The 21608-nt window shown below is 44.5% G+C and overlaps 1 protein-coding gene across 30 annotated transcripts in view; it reads right to left on the bottom strand.

The window, feature by feature from the left end:
- Positions 1-21608, bottom strand: part of Dock9 (dedicator of cytokinesis 9) — a 269590-nt gene that overhangs the window by 120757 nt on the left and 127225 nt on the right. For all 30 annotated transcript variants that reach the window (XR_004116337.1, XM_031362315.1, XM_031362308.1 and 27 more), the window contains exons 3-7: positions 13601-13690; positions 6905-6987; positions 4447-4516; positions 2724-2819; positions 1537-1671 (exon numbers count right to left, since the gene is read on the bottom strand). Coding sequence is in view for 29 of the 30 variants with exons in the window: in XM_031362315.1 (XP_031218175.1) it covers positions 1537-1671; positions 2724-2819; positions 4447-4516; positions 6905-6987; positions 13601-13690 (474 nt within the window). In the remaining variant the exon portion in view is untranslated. The remainder of the gene's footprint in view (positions 1-1536; positions 1672-2723; positions 2820-4446; positions 4517-6904; positions 6988-13600; positions 13691-21608) is intronic.

The following is a 21608-nucleotide window of genomic DNA, read 5'->3' on the forward strand; positions in this document are numbered from 1 at the left end:
AGGGGTGCAGGGGTGCAGGGCTATAGGGCTGCAGGGCTATGGGGGTGCAGGGGTGTGGGGCTATAGGGTACAGGGCTATAGGGGTACAGGGGTACAGGGCTATAGGGGTACAGGTGTGCAGGGCTATAGGGGTGCAGATGTGCAGGGCTGTGGGGGTACAGGCATGCAGGGCTATAGGGGTGTAGGGCTATGGGGGTGCAGGTGTGCAGGGCTATAGGGGTGCAGGGCTATAGGGGTGCAGGGCTATAGGGGTACAGGTGTGCAGGGCCATAGGGATGCAGGGGTGCAGGGGTACAGGGGTGTGGGCATGCAGGGATACAGGGCTATAGGGGTACAGGTATGCAGGGCTATAGGGGTGTAGGTGTTGTAAGAATTGAGCAAACAGGGACACCTCATAAAAATACCAAGGAGCAAGGAATGTCCATTAAGCCTAAAGACAGAGCTTCAGAAGGGTTTACCGAGCAAACATCAGTCCCCAGGAGATGCCCTAATTGTGGGGAGTAATGCCCGGTTCCAGGAAACATCCCCAGTAAGGGGTGGATCTCCCCGCACCCCTCCTACGTGCTATCGGTATCTCCCCCTCACCTGGGGCACAGAGGTCAATGAGAACAAAAGACAATGGGCTCTACCAATGAGAGATAACCAACTCATGCTGTAAACATATGTACTGAAAGGTATAAAAAGTGTGTGCTTTTGTTCCTGTTGGTCACCTTTGCTCAGAATGCAGGACGAACCCAGTATATGGTTCAATAGAAACCTCATGCAATTTGCAGTGATCTCCCTCCCGATTCTTCGTGAGTGGGGGACCCACACTGAATTTAACAGTGTACAGCACTTCAGCTCTCTCTGTTGCAATCAGATGGGCAGAGCATATTCACTAGAGGATGACGATGCAGTTGGATTTTAGGTAAAAATGTAAATACCAAAACAGAAAACTGGAGAGCTGTGTCTTTGACTTCATGCTAGCCCACTACACAACGTCCTTATAGAATCAAGCTCCAAGCTACTGTCACTTTGAGGGAGACTTCTCTGGTAACACTGAATCCATCTACTGTCTACTTGACAGGGAGACTGCTCACTGGCCACAGAACCTCTCTGTCTGAGGCCCAGAAGGGACACATTCATGGTCTTCATTTTGCAATTACTCGGACGGATTCTGATGAGCCAGGCCATTTGTGAATTGTGAAATGGAACAAGCCTCCATGTTAGGACAGGGACATCTCAGTTTGGTGGGTTTTACTATGTGGCCTATGCTGGCCTTGAACCTAAGATCTCCCTCTGCCAAGTTGTCCTGAGGACAGGGTTTATGGGTGCATGCCATCATGCCCGAATTGTAAACACAAAACCTCAGACACTAGAGGACTCCTGTCTACCACAGTATCCTACCATGTTCAAAATGATGAAGAACAAGTTTGTTTTCATCAGGTTATCTTTCTACCATGAACACAGCCGCGTTAAGAAGCACTCCCCCAATCTGCTCATTCATGCGTAGTGCCACAGCAGACCAGAAAACTTGGCAGAACCTGTTCTGCTCACCTGGATCACACCCATGCAGGAATCCAGGAATATGGACCCTTTCGGTTCCTTGGAGATCTTTTCATCTTTATAAAAGTTTAGATTATAGGATCCATCGCCGAGTTGAATCAGGTGGAAAAACCGCCTCTTGAATGACTGAAGAAAGAAATACAGACAGCTCGTCTTCCTAAACGGACAGTGGGAACTGACAAGCCACTGGCACTCTTGAAAACTCAGACAGCCTTCTCTAAAGTTAGCGGGATTCTAGCTAACACCACTGGTGACTGGATCGTCGGCTGGGAGAGGACTCCCCACAGCAGTCTTCCTGCTGTCCGTCACCGTCACGACATTGTTTCTCACCCAGAGAGCTTGGAATTTTACGTAACCATGCAAAAGTATGGAGCAGGAAGCCCCAGGAAGGCAGAGACGTTCTCCAATCACCAGAGCCCTCACTCACACAACATGGCTGCCCTCTACTTGTGACTCGTTAGGACTTTGGACCTCAGGATCTTCCCTGGTTTGGTTTTCATCTCCATGTTCACCTTACCTTCCTCACTGTGTCTCTTCTTAAGATTCATGCCGGTCTCTCCTGTACAACTTCTTAAACTACCTTTTTTTTAGTTTAATGTTTTCCCATGTTTAAGTGTCTGTGTGGATATACACATATGAGTGCCAGTGCCTGTAGAAGCCAGAGGTGTGGGATGCCGCTGAAGCTGGGGTGACGGGCAGCTGTGAGCTGACTGATGGGGTTCTGGGACTTGACCGTAGGTCCTCCCTCTATAGAGTGGCAAATGCTCCAACCCCTGGGCCCTACTTTACTCTTCTCTACAGACTTCACCATCTTCCTTTTTGACCCTCACTTTGGCTTTCCTTGACTCTTGTCACAGGATACGGCCGTAAGAGTGCTTACGTTTGCCTTATGAGGTATGAAGACATACTATGCAGCCAAGACAAGGAAGAAAACCCAGCCAGAGGTACCCCTCACCTCAACCCTGTGATGACTTCTTTATGCTAGGGCTCGGGAGGCTGGGGGCAAGCAGGTGGACAGGGCTATGGCAATGGTGGGGCCGTCACCAGGAAAGCATCTTAGGAGCCAGACAATACCCCCTTTGTGCAGAAAAACAGCATGCCCATTCATCTGGTGCAGTATTCTCAAGACACAGAGAGAGCGCTCCACGTGAGGGGAAAGCAGGTCCAGGAGCTCTTACCCTCATGGTCACGCTGATGGCGCTGTTCATGTTGCCTTTGTACAGCCAGCCATGCTTGGTGATTCCGCCCTTCTGAGACCCAAGGGAAGCAGCGTCCTAAGAAGGGGAACACAACAGCGTCAGTCTTCTGCCTTTCCATGGTCGCCAGCCGGAGAATCGATCCCCCTGTGCCAGGTTGGGCGATGACCACCTCTCTGAGACATTAATGCCTCAGTAAAATCCATTTACCAGTGAAGAGAAACGAGGGTACATTTCTAGAACTCCTGTTCTGTTGAAGGTCAGGTTCTTGCCAGGCCAAGTTCTTCCATTTGGGAGTTTAATGAGCTGCAGACCACATACCACACTTAAACACTCAGTTGTACATTCCTGCCTAGCTTCATGAAAAAAGTTTTCAAACTACACTCCTCCATAGTTAGAGGACAAAAGGAAATTCTTGAAAATTTTCCCAGAGGCTTGGTTCGGGGAGAGGTAAGTGCAATGCAGAACACAGGGGTAAAAGGACGGGGTAAGGGAGAGAGGCAGAGCTACTAGTAAACAAAAGTCTCCGAACTGAGACCTACCTAGTGGGAGCTGGGTGTGAGGTGGTGGGCGCTGAGCTCATGGCCCGACACTAAAAGTGTATTAGGTGTGTACGGTGCGTGTCCCAGCAGCAGCCTGCAGGTACAGTCGTGACTAGTGATAAATGCGATCCTACATAAAATTGTGAAGGCACTTAAAACTGTTTAAGTTTTTTCCTCTATGATGCACAGATCTCAAGTATGGCTTACATAGATGGCAACATCAGGTCTCTGTGACAAAGGCGGGACATGCCTGAGAGACCATAAACAGACAAAGGCAATTATCACTTACAGATGGCCAAGTCTTTCGTTATAAAATTGTCATCTGCAGAAAGGCCTGGCTCCAGCTCTTTGTCAGTATTAGCATTGTTATTACTACTGAGAAAACACTTACCTACCAAACATTTCCTAAGCTACTAGGCACTCTACATGCACACTTTCACTTGGTCTTCCTGCTCCTCTAATGAGCATCTTTTAAAAAAAAAGGACTGAGCACCCCTGGGTTGACCAGAACTCACGATGTAGACCAGGATGGCCTTAGAGTCACAGGGATCCACATGCCTAGTGTGTGCTGGAATTAAAGGTATGCACTGTGAGCACCCATGCCTAGCAACACATTTTTGAGAATTAATTCTAAAACAGGTTGCTACATGAATACTATTGATGTCTACCAACAGTCAATACTGTGCTCAGTAAACAACTAATAAAAGGGAGTGTCTAAGCTCACACCAGGAGGATGAGAAATGCAGAGACCTAAGGCTCTGCCCCCTTTCTCCAAGAGATAGGGAGCTTGCTGAAGTTACACTGCATTAACATAATCCCTGAGAGATAGCCATTTCACTTCTACCAGCTGCCAATGGACTATATCCTGTTGAAAAACAATCTAAATTTAAGATCTTGATATCTTTCAACAGTGGACCAGATCTGATCCAAGTCTTTGCGAATGATCTCAGAACAAAAGCACGTGAGATACTAAGCAGGCCAGATAAAACAAGGACCTGAAGTTAATCAATCCAAAAGTACATTTAAAAAAAAAATTCTTCCTTTGCTTCACTAAACATTCCAATTCCTGTTTGGGCTTAGAGGTCGGCACATCCCTCAAAGCCTGTGCGACCCGGTCAGTCTCAAGGGAGGAGAGAGGCAAGGCGAACGGGAATCCATCCCACCTCATCTTTGTCGGCCTCCTCATCGACTTCATAGACGTGGACGGGAAGTTTATCCAGCTTGGGCACTTTGCTTTAAAAAGAGGAAAGAAAACTTGCTTTGTAACTGCTTAATCAATAGTCTGTTTCTCCATCCACCCAAGGCTCCATCCCGCAACAAGCCCACCTGGTGGCCGCTGAGATAAGGAGGTACACAGTCTACACCACTGCCTCTCAAGTGAGCGGGCCTAGGGGCTGCAGGGAGTGTTCCCTCTGTAGAAATAAGGCATAGCCTGCTGGCGCTAGGAGGCCGGCTGAATGGAAGAAAACGGAGTGGGTTCTAGTGAAACAACTGGGTGGGACAATTTTTTAATATAAAATATGAGAAAGGGAAAAAGGGTCACAGAGCTGTAATTGATTATTGACGGAGTTATTGATGGACGATATTGACAACTATAACAGCAGTAGCTACAGTTATATAAACAGCTATGTGCATTTTACACATGCCTTCTCAAGGAATGTAGATTAATTGGATCAAATGGGAATTATCTTCAAATCCCCAAGTGAACACTGAGCAGCTATGGCTGACGTGAACACTGAGCAGCTATGGCTGAAGTGAACACTGAGCAGCTATGGCTGAGTGAACACTGAGCAGCTATGGCTGAAGTGAACACTGAGCAGCTATGGCTGAGTGAACACTGAGCAGCTATAGCGCTCAGGAGCTTATCAGTGTGGAGAAACAGTTGGCAGGGAGTGTTCTCTCTGATGTTTAAGAGTGGATCAGGAAGTTGGCTGAACACTCTAAGGAGTGGCTGGGCCACACACATAGGAAAACAAACAGCGAGGTCCACTGAGGAGAACACAAAAGGCTCAGAGTCTCATGGACGCAGCCAGCCCAAAGGACAATGTAGTGCCGTGGGTTACTAAGATCTCAGTGTTGGTGGTGACTGAAAACAACCTGTCACCATTGGCTGTTTCCAGCACCAATTACACTTCCCTCTGCCAATGTGTTGGAACGTGTGGTTTTCTACAGCCTCTCCTCACTGACTCCCTTTAGGACAAACTTTATGAACACTATCACTTCTGGTGTGCTTGAAGGCCCATTCAAGCATCAAGGAGGCAAGGAACTGACCCACGAGAACACTGCATCATACTCACTTTCTCAAAACAAAATGTATTTAATGTAGACAGTCTTCACACATTTCTTTTCCAAGATATTCTTTTCAACACACACACACACACACACACCCCACACACATACACATACACACACAGACACATATACACACACACCATACACATACACATACAGACACAGACACACATACACACACATATACACATAGACACGCATACACATACATATACATATACACACACCACACGCATACATACGCACACCATACACACACACATACACACATATACACACACACATACCACACACACAACACACATACACATATAAACACACAGACACCAAACACATACATACACACACAGACACACACATACACACACACATACACACACACACACACACACACACACACACACACACACACACGGCACTATTCTCAAGAATTAAGCTGGAATCAAGTCAGGGATCTGTGAACAGGGGAATGGATGGATACTCATGATGAAAATTTTTTCAGCCCTAAAGAATGAATGCAACTGGAAATATTCACATTGCGGAAATTATTCCAGTCTCAGAAACATGAGTACATGCTTTCTCTTATATGTGCAGCATAAACTTTATGCATATACATAAAACCATGGAGGCATAGATGACATAAAAGAATGTTCTTGAGAGATGTAAGGATAGATGCACTAGGACGGGGAATGGGGACAAGTGAAATTGTGTATGTTTGAATCAAGGTGTGACTATGACCCAGGAGCACACACAGCGAGTGTATCAGCAATAATGAGGGGCAAGCCCCAGAATTTGGAAGTGGATCTTAAATGTAGAAGAAACAGAACAGTGGGAGAAGGAACAGAATATAGTCACAGAGGACTGAAGATGATCAGAGCATTATATACGTAGATGAAATGTCATGATGAAAGCCGTCACTTGATACAATTAATACATGATAATGAACTGATCAATTTAAAAACCATAAAACCACATTGCAGAACATTTCAATATACTGGCCTTGTCTTTTATATACTTCAGTGAAGACTTTCTGGTTCTCCAAGCAGATCAGAATTAAGTCACCCATATGTTCTTATTGCTGCTAAACCATATCAGAGTATGACACCGGGTCATAGGATCAAAAGCTGTACCATGCACGGAATTCGTCTACAAGCATTCTCACAATTACTCTGACTACACAGATGAACACACACACACACACACACACACACACACACACGAGACAGACAGACACACACACACACAAGACAGACAGATAGACACACACACACACACACACACACACAAATCCAAAGCACCTCCCACACGGCCAGTAGACAACTGACTTACTTTGGAAGGTGTCGGAACTCTCCTGAGTAATCTTCATATTTATAGGTCACAAGATGCCAGTCAGAGTTGTAGGTTTTGATGCACTGGTGGGGGATTTAGAGGAAACAAACAGAAACAGAAAGTCAGGTTCTGGGGAACATGAGGAGTTTTGGGAAGTCAGACCCTAGAGACATACAAAAATTTGGCCATCAATCATCTAACATCAGGGTCTCCTGTGAGACACAGACTTTGGATCAGTGAAACATGACTCTTGGGAGGAACTATGTCAAGTTATCAATATCAATAATCTGACAGCAGCTTTTATATAGCAACAGTGAAATAGCAATTACTACTATGGCTTATAGTCATTTGTTTTTATAGGAAATGTTTTATGTTGCTACTGTGGTTTGGATGAGAATGCCCCCACAGGCTTATATATTTAAATGTTCGGTTCCCCAGTTGGTGGAACTGTCTGGGAAGGCTTACGAGGTTTGGCCTTGTCAGAGGAGGCGTGCCACTGGACAGGGTAGAGCTTTGAGGTTTGAAAAGTCTGCACCATTGCCAAAATCTCACACTCAGGCTCCCACTTGTGAATCAAGATGTAAGTGCTCAGTTACTGCCCCAGTACCACACCTGCCACCATGCTCCCCACCATGGTGGCCATGCACTCACCCTCTAAACTGTAACATAAGCTCCCAGTAAACTCACTCCTTTATAAGCTACCTTCGTCAAGGGGCCTTATTACAGCAGTGTTAGGGTTACCAAGACAGCTGCATATGTTTACTCATTTGTGTGTGGGGAAAGCACACGCCATTGTGCTCACGGAGAAGCGAGGGGACAACTTGCCAAGGTTGATTCTCTCCTTCTACCCCGCAGATCTGGGAGATCAGACTCAGGCCAGCAGGCTTAGCAGCAGGTACCTTTACCTGCTGAGCCATCTAGCACATGATTTTGGAAGAGGCCATATGTCTCTCTACTAGGACATGAAAGAAAATAGTGTGTGTGAACCTACGGGTACTTTCATGATATTTACTGACATTAGAACTAGTGCTGTTAGTTACTACAACCATTTAAATTTGTCCTCAGTTATCTTCACATTCATAAGTGATAAAGTGAGATCATGCAGCAGGAAAGATGTAGACTTCAACACACATGGATCCATGACCTGTTTACCTGTGTGCACATGTGAGTGTGCATACACACGTGCATGTGTAAGTATAATGTGTGAGTACATTCGTGCTTGTGTGTGTGCGTGCGCATGCATGTGTGTGCAGGTGCACAGGAGCATGCATGTGTACTATACTGGGCACTCACTCCATTAGTGTCACTATAGTTCACACAGTGTATCAGAACTACCTCACCACATAACTACGAGGGGCCAGCACGGTGTCTTTCATCTACCTGCCTGGGTGGCTGTGAGATTCTAGTTAGCTTTTGACACACGCAAAACTGATACAGAAAAAGAACACGTGAAAACCAACAAAGATGTGTTTGTGTCATACTTATTTTTTTAAAACTGGCTCGGCCTACCTTCTGTGGCCAGGCAGATCTCCCAGTGTGGGGATAAGGACACCAACCCACCCACAAAACCTTAGACCCAAAATGTATTCTGCCTATGAGACATGCAAGGATAAAAACAGCAGGCAGAGGGAATGGCCAACCAATGACTGGCTCAAATTGAGACCCATCCCATGGACAAGAACCAATCCCTCATACTGTTAATGATACTCTGCTATGCTTGCATACAGGAGCCTAGCATAACTGTCCTCTGAGAGGCTCTACCTAGCAGCCAATGGAAAAAGATGCAGAGAGCCAAGCATTATCAGGGACTCTTGTGGAAGAGTTGAGGGAAGGATTGAGAGACCCAAAGAGGATAGGAACTCCACAGGAAGACCAACAGAGTCAACTAACCTGGACCCTTGGGAGCTCCCAAAAAGTGAGCCACCAACCAAAGAGCAAGCATGGGCTGGATGTAGCCCCAACCCCACTGAGTACGTGTGTAGCAGATGAGCATCTTGGTTGTCATGTGGGTCTCCTAGTAACTAGAGAGGGGGCTGTCCCTGAACCTGTTACCTGCCTATGGATCCCGTTCCCCTAACTGGACCACCTTGTCTGGCCTGCAGTGACTTGATGAGCCTGGGGTGGGGGGACCTGGGAAGGCAATCCCCCTTCTCAGAAGAGAAGGGGAGGGGGAGTAGGGGGAGGATATGGGGGTGTGGGAGAAGGGCTGATATTAGGATGTAAGTAAATTAATTAATTATTTAATTAATAATAATAAAGATTGTAAAACAGAAAAAATTGGCTCGGAATAATGTTTTTTTGAACAAAGTCCCAATTCTTATTCCACTTCATTAACATCAATTGTTTTGTCTACAGCACAGCCTCCACCTGAGCAGCCACCAACTCAACAATGGCTGCTTTTTTTTCTTTTCCACAGTAAGCATTTTGCTTGAAAAGATGCAAAGGGAAGGAAGTAAGGATGTTCTAGATTATTCTTTGAAGGTGAAGGAAAATGAGAGAAGAAGGAAGATCAGAGTCCATCAGGGGAGGTGAGCATTCTCCTTCTCACTATGCAATAAAATGTTATTTTATCCTTAGGAATACTTTTCACAGTTTCCAGCGGTACCTTCATACCTGAGCATCAGGTATCCACTTTCGAATTCACATTCCAAAGCCACCAAATATGGTTTGAAAGTCACACACAGTCCAGGGTTTTCCACAGCTGCCCCCATGCAGGTGGCCTGGCTCTGTGTGGCACATGCGCATTCTCTTTATCTGGCCATGATGCTCTGAGCATCAAGAACTGCAGCTGCACCACCAAATTCCTACCAAGACATTAAACCATCCTGAGGTACAGCATGTGCCCAGCTAACTAAAAAGCAAGGGGCAGAGACAAAAGGAACAGTGTGAATATGTCCACGAATGCAACATTGGAATACTTATGTGTTCAAAATCTTAAACAAGATGGGGGACTATAAATATTTAAAATTACAAGGAACTGTGTAATAAGGACTTGGCAGTAAAAGGACTGCTGGGGTGGCCAAGCCTGATATTCTGAGTTCACCCCTCTGAAGTCCCATGGTAGAAGAGAATAAGCTTTTGCAAGTTGTCTTTAGATCTTCATGTATGAACTGTGGTACTCATTTGTACACACACACACACACACACACACACACACACACACACACACACACACACTGTTAAATTACAAGAAACTGCAAAAAAGCAGCAAGTTTGCCAAATTACCTCAGCTTCATTCAAAAGCACTACTGCCTGTCTAGTTGTGGGCATGGCCTAAATCTCAAGGCAGATGCGTGGGGTAGAGCAAGCCTCACCCCATGTGGCTCTGGAAAGTCTTAGACACAACAGATTCCATCAGAAATCTAATAAGAAGACTGTGTGCCCAAATGGGCAGGGATGTGATCCAGTACTTAATTCACCTTTCAAACTTGGGAACCTCAACAAGAATTTAATTTATAGGCTCATAATTGACAGGCTCATAAAGGCATTTTGTTTTACAAGTTCATCGTCCTCCATACTAGAGGGTGCGGAGCAGGTGGCAGAGGCCCAACACAGTTCAGTCACATGGGCTTAGCAGTTCAGGATAAAGCGGGGATTGCTTAACCTGCAGGGATTAAATCCTGAAAGGTTAGAGAGATGGCCCAGCAGTTAAGAGCATTGGGTACTCATGCAGAGCACCTGGGTTCAATTCCCAGCATCTACATGATGGCTCACGACTCCAGTTCCATGGTACCAGATGCCCTCTTCTGGTCTCTGCCACTGTACATGAATGGTACATATGTACACATGCAGGCAAACACACATACACATAAAATTAAAATAACTTGGGCTGGAGAGATGGCTCAACTGCTAAGAACATGTGTTGCTCTTGCAGAGGACCCAAGTTCAGTTCCCAGCACCCATGTCACAGCTCAAAACCATCCATAACCCCAGTTCCAGGGAACCAACACTCTCCTCTGATCTCCACGGGCACCAGGCATGAACGTGGTATACATGTATACAAGCAGGTTAAACACTCATTCACATAAAAGGAAATATAAATCTAAAGAAACAATTTTAAAAAACAAGTCTTTAAAAAACATAACTGAGGGTCACACATACACATGCATGCACACACAAACACCTCCCCCCCCCTTTTTTTTCGAGATAGGGTTTCTCTGTGTAGCCCTGGCTGTCCTGGAACTCACTCTGTAGACCAGGCTAGCCTCAAACTCAGAAATCCACTTGCCTCTGCCTCCCAAGTGCTGGGATTAAAGGTGTATGCCACCACCGCCCGACCACAAACCCTTTTTTAAGGAGTTGGGAGAATGAGTAATAATTTTGCCATATGCTCTAAGACAGAAGTTAACAAGTATTCTGCAGAGGTCCACACAGTCATAACACCACCAGTTTTCAGGGTCACAGGATCTCTACATCTCTACTACAAGTTAATTGTATTCTGACTGCAGCCCGACATGTAAACAGATTGGCAAGACCAAGTATTAATAAAACTTTAGCTATAAAAAATAGACTGCGGGCCAGATTTTGCTACAACTTGCCTTTAAAAAAGTTTATGCCTATATAAACATACCCAGTGTGTATGTGTAAGCCTGTATAAATATACCTACTATGTGTATGTAAGCCTGTATAAATATGCCTAGTGTGTGTGTAAGCCTGTATAAATATACCTAGTGTGTGTAAGCCTGTATAAATATACCTAGTGTGTGTAAGCCTGCATAAATATACCTACTGTGTGTGTGTAAGCCTGTATAAATATACCTACTGTGTGTGTGTGTGTGTGTGTGTGTAAGCCTATATGAACATACCTAGTATGTGTGTAAGCCTGCATAAATATACCTAGTGTGTGTGTATCAGCCTGTATAAATATACCTACTGTGTGTATGTAAGCCTGCATAAATATACCTAGTGTGTGTGTATCAGCCTGTATAAATATACCTACTGTGTGTGTGTAAGCCTGTATAAATATGCCTAGTATGTGTAAGCCTGTATAAATATACCTACTGTGTGTGTGTAAGCCTGTACAAATATACCTACTGTGTGTGTGTAAGCCTGTATAAATATACCTAGTGTGTGTGTAAGCCTGTATAAATATACCTACTGTGTGTGTGTAAGCCTGTATAAATATACCTACTGTGTGTGTAAGCCTGTATAAATATACCTACTGTGTGTGTGTAAGCCTGTATAAATATACCTACTGTGTGTGTGTAAGCCTGTATAAATATACCTAGTGTGTGTAAGCCTGTATAAATATACCTAGTGTGTGTGTATCAGCCTGTATAAATATACCTACTGTGTGTGTGTAAGCCTGTATAAATATACCTACTGTGTGTGTGTAAGCCTGTATAAATATGCCTAGTGTGTGTAAGCCTGTATAAATATACCTACTGTGTGTGTGTAAGCCTGTATAAATATACCTACTGTGTGTGTAAGCCTGTATAAATATACCTACTGTGTGTGTGTAAGCCTGTATAAATATACCTAGTGTAAGCCTGTATAAATATACCTACTGTGTGTGTGAGCCTGTATAAATATACCTACTGTGTGTGTGTAAGCCTGTATAAATATACCTAGTGTGTGTGAGCCTGTATAAACATACCTAGTATGTGTGAGTGTGTGTGTGTGTGTGTGTGTGTGTGTGTGTGTGTGTGTAAGCCTATATGAACATACCTAGTGTGTGTCTGGAATTAAGGGTACTAATGAGGTAGAAAAGGAAATGAAGAAGGACAACATCATTACACAGGAACAAACACCGCTTTAAACATTTTATACACAGACTTGTTTTTCCAAAAGCTCAAAGAAAACAAAATATTGTCATTTAATTGGTCTTCACTTACAAAAGCAAAACTTACTTTTGCTTTTATTAAATGGGAATGTATCTTATCTAAATACCAACTAGGAAGATTGGGCCTAACCCATTTTTTTAATATATTGAAGAGAGTGTGTGTGTGTGTGTGTGTGAGAAAGAGAAACAGAAAGGGAGAGGGAGGGAGAGAAAAACAGCACAGGTGGGAAGGTCAGAGGACAAACTGTGGAGTTGGCTCTCCTTCCACTTGTGTGTTCTGGAGATCAAACTCAGGTCAGCAGGCTGCCTCACCTACCGAGTCATTTTCCTGGTTCCCAAACTCATTTCTAAAGGATGAACCACTTCAAGAAACAAAACTGCACCAACTAAGTTTCTTCTGCCTACAAGGAGGAGGGCTAGAGAAGCACAACAGGGAAGGAAAGCCTATGTGGTCAGGACTTCTCTTTGCTCAGAGTATTGTTTGTGTGTCCAAACAAGGAGGAGTGTGATTACGTCACACATGGGGCAAGGACAGTGAGGTGTGGCTACACCTGGCTCTAGTCCTGACCTACTGTGCAGAGACAGGCATACCAGTGAAGCCAATGATCCCATAACAAACTCATGGATCAACCGTTACAGATGGTATTGATGACAAAGTGGCCAACAGCATTCCCACATAAGAGTTAACCCTTTAGTCCATGTCCACAAGTTACACTCTGGAGACATCAATATTTGAGAATTACGAACGAGCTCTCCGGACTTTGCAACCCATTCTACACTCTGACAACTTCTCATCATAAAACCGTCATTACCTTTTTGACACTATTCAGAAAAATAACAAGATTCAAGGAAAGGTGGGGGTAGAAGGAAATGTCTTTACAATGTCCAGGGCGCAGAGGAAATAAAAACCTCACCTCAGTGACAAACAGGCTCTGTGCTTCCTCCTCTGCATTTGCTGGGACTGTGGAGCGTATGTACCGCCCCTGCCGCCTCAGGATGGCCGTCTGTGGACAGAACAGAAGAGCTGGTGAGATCATAAGGCCAGGATGATGGTGCAGCTGAAGGCTCTGCAACAGGGCCAGAGCCTATGAAGGCCCTCCAGATACCTGCAGGTGAGGACAGATGCCTCCGCAGGTCACTCACAGCAAGTCCTTGGACCTTCTGAAGTTCCCATCCCAGGCTAGGTAGCAGTGCAAGCTCACTGGCCACTAATTATTAAATGACTCTTCTGACCAAGAGCCTCTCCTTGCCTCTGAAGATCAGAGCCATTCTTGCTTCAGGAGATTTCAGTCTTAAAAAGTTTTAATTTTACTAGCATTACACACTGACTAAAATAATGGATCTCATTATGCCATCTCCATACATATATACTACGTACTGAGGCTGTGTTCACAGACATCTCTGTGACCGTCTTGTCCTTTCTCCAGCTAGCCTCTCTTCCCAGACTCTTTAAAAAGCAAACACACAACAACAGAACACCCTAGATTCTATCTGTGATAGAAAAATGTGTGATATTTGCTTCTGAGTCTCGCTTTCTTCTCTTACCACCATGTGCTCCATTTCTGTAAAAACACTGGGCTGCTGTTCATCACTGCTGCATAATACTCTACAGTGAACGATAACAGATTTTCCTTATTTGCCCAGGCTGATCGGTAAGCTGGCTGTTGGGAACAGAGCTACAGCAAACAGATATAGAGTATCTCTGCAGTTTACAGACTTCAATAAACTCTATGTATAAACCCCAGGAAGGTAACCGCTAGATACCGGGGTAGGTCTATTTTTAGATTTCCAAGGAACCTCCATGCAGACTCCACGGTGGCTGCTCTAATTCACTGTCCCAGTGGCATTGAATACAGGTCCCTTTCTCCCCCAAAGCCTTACTACCATTTGTTGCTTACTTTCATTTTTCTTTTTAGATTTATTCTATGTACTTGGGTGTTTTGCCTGTATACATGTATGTGCAGCATATGCATGCCTGGTGCCTACAGAGGTCAGAAAGCATCAAAACACCTGAAATTTGGGTTACAGAGAATTGTGAGCTTCCACATGGGTGCTGGGAGTGGGGTAAGATAGAATCTGTATTTGCTCTCCCTGGGGAGTATCTTAAACATTGTTTCCCATGTATTTATCTGCCATTTGAACTTCTTCACTTGAGAATGCCTGAATTTGTTTGTCTCCATATTAATTGGATTGTTTTGTATGTTTAATTATCTCAGTTCTTTAATCTGGAGATTAATTGAGAAATATGAAGGGTAGCTGGGGGAAGCTCTCTGTTAACTGTTTCTTCTACTGTGTAGCTTACTGCAACCCCATAGGTCAATTGCTGCTATTGGCCTTCCTGTCCCTCAGGTTTCAGGTTTCTAGGTCTTGCTCTGGGCTGTCTTTTCCAAGTTGCTCCCCTGCACTTGTTTGTCCCACACCAGGCTTTGAGAGACACTTCAAAGCCAAAGTGCAGACGGTGGCTTACTTCCTCCCGTCTTCCACCCAAGCCCTGTGCAGGTGGACTCTTCATCCACACTGCCTCCAGGGAGCTCCTAAGACCCAGGATCTTTGCTTTTAGTGAACAAACAAATTGTGACCTTTGTTGCAAAATCATTTTCAAGGAGTGCTACAGAAATATATGATCACACACATGGGAAAGAGGTACAAACACTTCAAAAAGCCTCAGCACAAGATCATGTCTATCCAGACTGCTAAACCTGCTATGAGCCAGCCAGCCATGATCATGCAGAGGAAACTGCCCATCAAAGCCTGTGCATCTCAAATGAGGGCACACACTGTGTCCTTAGACACTGTTTCCTTAGCTTGATTTACTTGGCTCTTTCTACATCTTAAAAATCTAACTAGCCAGGCAGTAGTGATGCACACCTGTAATCCTAGCACTTGGGAGGCAGAGGCAAGCAAATTTCTAGTTCGAGGCCAGCATGGTCTACAGAGTGAGTTCCAGGTCAGCCAGGGCTACACAGAGAAACCCTGTCTCAAACAATAACAGCAACAACAACAAAAAACAAAAAACAACAAAAAAAAACAAAAAAACAAAAACAAAAAAACAAACAAACAAAAAACCTAACTAACTAAACATGTAATACCTTTGCCAAACAGCTCATCTGAAGAAAAGATGACTATGATTAGTGTCATCTCAAGCCCATTTCTCACTGTAGCACCAGGAAGAAAGAAAATTTGTTACAAAAAATTTCACAGTAGAATTATGAACAACCTGTCATTACGTGACATTTTCCCCTAACACCCTTCTTGGGTGAGAAAAATAACTGCCAGGAGGTCTTTTAGATTTTTGTTTGTTTGTTTGTTTGTTTGTTTGTTTGTTTTAGATAAAGGGCTGTTGTGTATGTATGCTCTCATTTGAAAAAGAAAACAACTTTGAATCAATAGAGACTTAAAGCCAGGCATATTCTCATCTATAACTCTGGAAGGCTAAGGAAGGAGGATTGCTATATGTTCAAGGTCAGACACATACCAGAGCAGCAGTGTCTCAGAGACGTGTGTGTGGTGTGTGTGGCTGTGTGGGTGTGTGAGGGGGTGGGGAGAGTGAGTCAGACAGACAGACTTGATTCAAATTTGCACTTACAGATCAGTCATTGAGATCAATTCCTAACTGATTTTGACTAACCACACCCTGCCCAGATATAAATGTTTTCACCCACTGGCGACTTCATTCAAAAACAAAACCCACAGCAAAGCCATGTTAGAAGTGCTTCTTCAGCAGCACTCATCTAGCTTAAGTGGATTTTCAGTATTTCTTGGGCTACATTGTATCGGACCCTTTTGTGATCTCCTCTAATGAAGGCTTCAGGTGGCTGCACTGCATTGTCTGTCTGTCTGTCGCATTGTCAACATGCTGCAAAGGTGCAGCCTATTTCTTCTTCCTCTGAGAACAGGCTGCACTAACAAAGTCCAGAAGTCATAGCGCACATGCCGAAGGTGCACTTTAGGAAGACAATCACACTCCCTTTGTCTTTCTAAGCTAAGCTGTGAAGAATTCTACTATCTTTGCACGCATCAGACCTCATCCTCACGTGGTGGACACTGGTTAACATAGGAACTCCGTTGGTCAAAGGGCAAAGAACACATGTCTATGACACATGCCAGCCACACATGTGGCTGTGAACACTGTCAGCCATAAATGGGACACGTACACTACCAGATCACAGTGGAGGAAGGAGCAGGAGGAGGGAGCGGAAAGGCTGATGGAGCCAGAGGTCGGGGAGGACTGACTAAAGGAGAAGTGTCTTCAGGGCATGACAGGATTGGTGCCCTCAAGAACTTACAGTCCACACAAGACCAAACCAGCTGGCATTCTAGCGTGGAGAGAGGAGGGCTCACAGCTCCATCTCTAGCTGAAGAGCTGCTGGCAGGTGACTGCTGCCAGAGGCCCTGGGTTAATCAGCTTTCTTTAGGGGTATAGGCTCTGGTTGGGTGATCATGTTTCAGTGACTGGTCCCACAATCCATGCAGATTCGAGCAGCACAAACTGGACTCCAACTGAACTCAGTGGTGGTATGGGTGATATGGGCATGAAATTGAGGTGGGATGGGGGCTGAATGTAGGAAGATTTAGGGCAAGGAGCAAGGGTGAATATGATCAAACTACACTGTGAATATGATCAAACTACACTGTACACATGTAATCAAAATACATTGTACGCATGTAAGGAAATTCTCAAAGAATGTTTCTAAAAATTCTACTACCTTGAGACTACTTACTGAGAAACAATATCAGATGGCCATCAAGAAGGGCTATGTTATACAGAGAAAATTGTCCTGCTATCCCAAAACAGATATATCATATCAGTGAGGAGGCCATTGATGCAGCCTCCGTAGGTACAAGCTAAAGCGGAAGAACCACTGAACTGAGCCCTGACCGGATTCAGAACTATGAGAAATAATCCGTTGCTGTGTCAGTTACTAGGTTTTGGTTGGTTTGTTATGCATCGTGGTTGTAAGACCACAGGCGCAGCTCTACAGTACAGTGCCTAAAATGCCATACTGCTCATTAAGGGCCTGTTTCCACAATCACCTTCTACCCAGTCAGCACCCTAAAGACATCAAGTGAAATAGATAAGAAATAAATATCAGGCAGACCCAAGGTTAAACTGGGATGAAAAACATTCTACCAATCATTTTAAACTCAGCATAAATAATTACCTATCTATCCAAACCTTGTCTGGGTCCTCAGCCTTCCACCAGTGGAGCAGGAACTGTTGATGCCCCGGGCTCCCTAGTCCTCACTGTATTCACCGAAGTCCAACCTCAGCAATCCACTTGTTTATAATGTACTTTCCATTTCTACCTTCCTACCAGAAAAAGATGCAAAGCCAACAATGCTTAGATGTTTTATTGCATTTTTCAATGTACTTTAATATAGTAGTATTTTGCTTTTCTTCTGGAGTTATCAAATGAGTGTGAGCTCCCTTGAGTCTGACCAACTCAGGTCACATTGGTCAAAATTATGGTCTACAGACCTGAAAAGCTGATATTTGACCCAATAAATTGTTGGCCTTAAAACAACGTCCCCGAGACTTAGCAGCTGATTTGATTATCTACTCTCCTGCAGGCACACGTCTTTTCCTCTGAGGCCAAGAGACTTCTCTTCTTACTTGAAAATGTTTCAAGAATGAATGAATAAAACAGTCAATGGGGATAGAAAAGGGAAACTGCCAATCACCATCCATTACTTGCATATACGGCTTTTCCTATTAAGGCAAAAGCTCTTTGATCCATTGCAGAAATTGACAAGGGATATCTATAGCACAAGCAAACATTCTATTTTAACCTCTCTATAGATTTTGTGTATTAAAAGTCACATTCAGACCATACTCTACTCTATGCCAAACCAACTAATATTACTTTTCTATAGTTTCACTTATTAGGCTTATAAAAAAGTCAAGGCTGTCTCCTAAGAGTTACACTCAGTGAGTACCTGGGCCCTCTAACAATGGGCAGAGTTACTGTAGTGATTCTTGGGGTTATATAGAAAGCTTTTACCATATAGCAAGGCTGGCCTGGATTCATAACACTCCACATGGTGGCCCTAGGCTCATGATCTTCTTGCTTCAGCCTCTGAGTGCTGCCGAGACTGAAGGCATACACACCACACAGAGCTTGTAGCCTTATTTCTATCTGTTAGGATTCTTATTCTAGCTAAAGGCTGGGCCTGTGTCCTATTTCCAAAAATCAACATCAAAAATGGCAAAGAATAGTAGACCCACTGATTTTTCTTTCCCTCTTCCTTGCTCAGTGACATTAATGCAAATTACCTAATCTTTCACAGTTTATTTTCCTCATCTGTAGCAAAGGGGACAACTGCTAGTCCTTCTCTGGGGAATCCGTAGAGGTTAAAGGGAATGCCCAACATAGCTATACAAATTTAAGGTAGCTTATAACATAGTCAAATACAAATGGCCAGCCCCACTCTTTTTATGTTTAGATATAAATTATAGTTATCCTTCAGTGACCTTGAGGGACTGGGTCCCGGGCTTCTGTATCTAAGATACCCAGAGATACCCAGGCCCCATATCCTAGGTAGGTTTTGCATTGAGCCCATCCTTATTCCCCTGTGTAATTATCAACTGTCTCCCCTTATTTCTAACACCTCCTCCAGTACAAGGTGGTTTGAAGAGCTGCATGCTGCAGCATCTAGAAAAGAGCATGCTCACACACCCTTCTTTTCCCTAAGTATTGTCTGCCTGCCTTTTGAATCCACAGACAGGGGGTCTGGGGAAAATGGAGACCCAATTTACTTCTATCCTACTGAGGAAGCTTTTAATATGAAAGGGTTGGGGGAAGTCTTTCATATTATTGAGTCTGTGAAAGTGTATCAGAAGACTAAAAGTAAATATAGTCAGCATCTCTAATAACCACTGAGACGGAAACCTCCAAGTTCAAACTGCAACCTAGAAGAAACCTTCCCAGCTGCTGTAAGAAGTAGCTTTTGTATAGTTTCTTAGGCCAGCAACCTTTGACACAAGGAAATCCTTGGTTACTCTGTCCAGGGACAGACACGAGTCTCATGAGGAATCCCACAGAACCACTGCAATGGCTGAAACAGAAGAGAGGGCAGCATATTGTCCCCTCTGAGGCACTGTGAAAGGTGTGTGTGCACCTAGGACCCCCAAGACAAACTTCTCGTTTCTATGGAATGAAGTGGAACCATGCAGCATGGTCCCCAGACCCGAACTGGAAGAGTAAAACGTACAGCTATTTTCCAGTCTGGCCTGAAACTTAAAAACTCAAGTAGATTATTTTTACTTTAAGAACTTATCTATTGACTGAAATGATTCCCTCCAAACACTCTGATGCCCCTGAGCTATAAGGTCAGTGTTGGAAACTTCTGGGCTGTTTGGGCCAGCTGGGGGATGAAGGGGACAGAGAGGCAGCAGGTGCCTTACCCACTAATGATCTGCCTTAACCCGTCCCCCCAGGACCTGCTGCACTCCTCTTCTGAACTTAAACTTAGCTCCCCATTTTTAAACTAACCCAAGTCCAGACCCCAAGGGGATGATGAAGGGGTCTATCTTACTACACACATAACCTTGAACCTCTTACTCCCCACCCTGCCAAGAAGCTCAAGTTTCCAAGGAAGAGAAATGTGAAGCCAGTCGTTTCATTAATCTTCATGTTGTGGAATCTGAGAAGGGACACTGGACAGGTTTTGCATGGAAACTCTGGAGGTTCGCCTTTTCCCTTTCCCCTCGGCTGGCTGTGTAATCCTGGGGAAAGCCTGAACCACGGCCCACTCCTCCTCATCCGCAGACAGGCCTTCTAGGGTCTCCAGTTTCCTCAGTGCCTCAGAAATTCCACTGTTCTGTGAACATAGACTTCTAAGCTCCCCTCCTTCCCAAGCTGAGTCCTAGCAACTGATCTGTGAGAAACCAGACAGGAAAAAGAAAAACAAGAGATGCACGAACACTGACTTTGCTTTGACTTAATGCTGCCCAAAGTACTTTTCACTACACAGATTTAGATAAACACTACTGCCACAGGCACACAGTTGTGTCATCTTGATTTCTCTAACCCTCTCCACTCACACAAAGCTGGTTATTTACTAATTACTTCATGATGGCCTTCAACTATTTAAAAATACTCTTAATTCCTGGCGAGAATTATGCATATCCACTGGGCACATAAATCATAGGGTTGTTTTTTTTTTATGATTTTAATTAAAAGCCTGAAACAAAAGGCCCACCCTTCCCCCAGGGACCCTGAGAACAATGAACTAAAGCAGAGATCCCGGAGAAGGGGGCAGGCTGGAATACGAGCCAGCTGCAAGGATAGTGACCAAGTATTTGTCTCTTCAGATCCAGGAACCGAAAGCTGGGAGTGGCCTCTCTCAGACAGAAAAACAGACACCAAGGACAGACAGGACAGGGAGTGTGGCTGCTTTCCCAGTGGAAGGGAGGTGGGATACCAAACAGACAAGCCTGGGTAGGGTGGCCTTGCCTCAGCCACTACTGAGACACTAGGTCAGAGAGCAGCAGCAAGCTCTTCTTCTCTAAGAGGCAAGGTCTTATGTAACCTAGGCTGGCCTCAAACTCACAAGGTAGCCAAGGCTAGACTTGAACACTAGTCCCTTCTGTCTACACCTCCCAAGGGCTGGGATTATAGGAATGTACCACACCCAAACAATGTGACCATCTTTGCAGAGCCTGCTTAGCAATCTGTTTTAAAGGATTCCAGCCCTGTCATCATTTTGGCTTTATTTATAAGAATTATCCCTTCAAACCTCTGCACACTTGATAGGAGGAACGTGCTTCAATCTGTACTGAAAAGGACAACCTCTGCTAGGTGCACAGAGCAAGACAGGAGCACAAAACACAGCCAGGCCACCCAGAAGATACTGGCCCAGCCCCCACTGCCTTCTCAACACAAAAAGCCCTGACTTGATTTTTAATTATTAATATGTTCA

The sequence above is a fragment of the Mastomys coucha genome, unplaced genomic scaffold (genome assembly GCF_008632895.1).
Source record: "Mastomys coucha isolate ucsf_1 unplaced genomic scaffold, UCSF_Mcou_1 pScaffold9, whole genome shotgun sequence".
Taxonomy (NCBI): domain Eukaryota; kingdom Metazoa; phylum Chordata; class Mammalia; order Rodentia; family Muridae; genus Mastomys; species Mastomys coucha.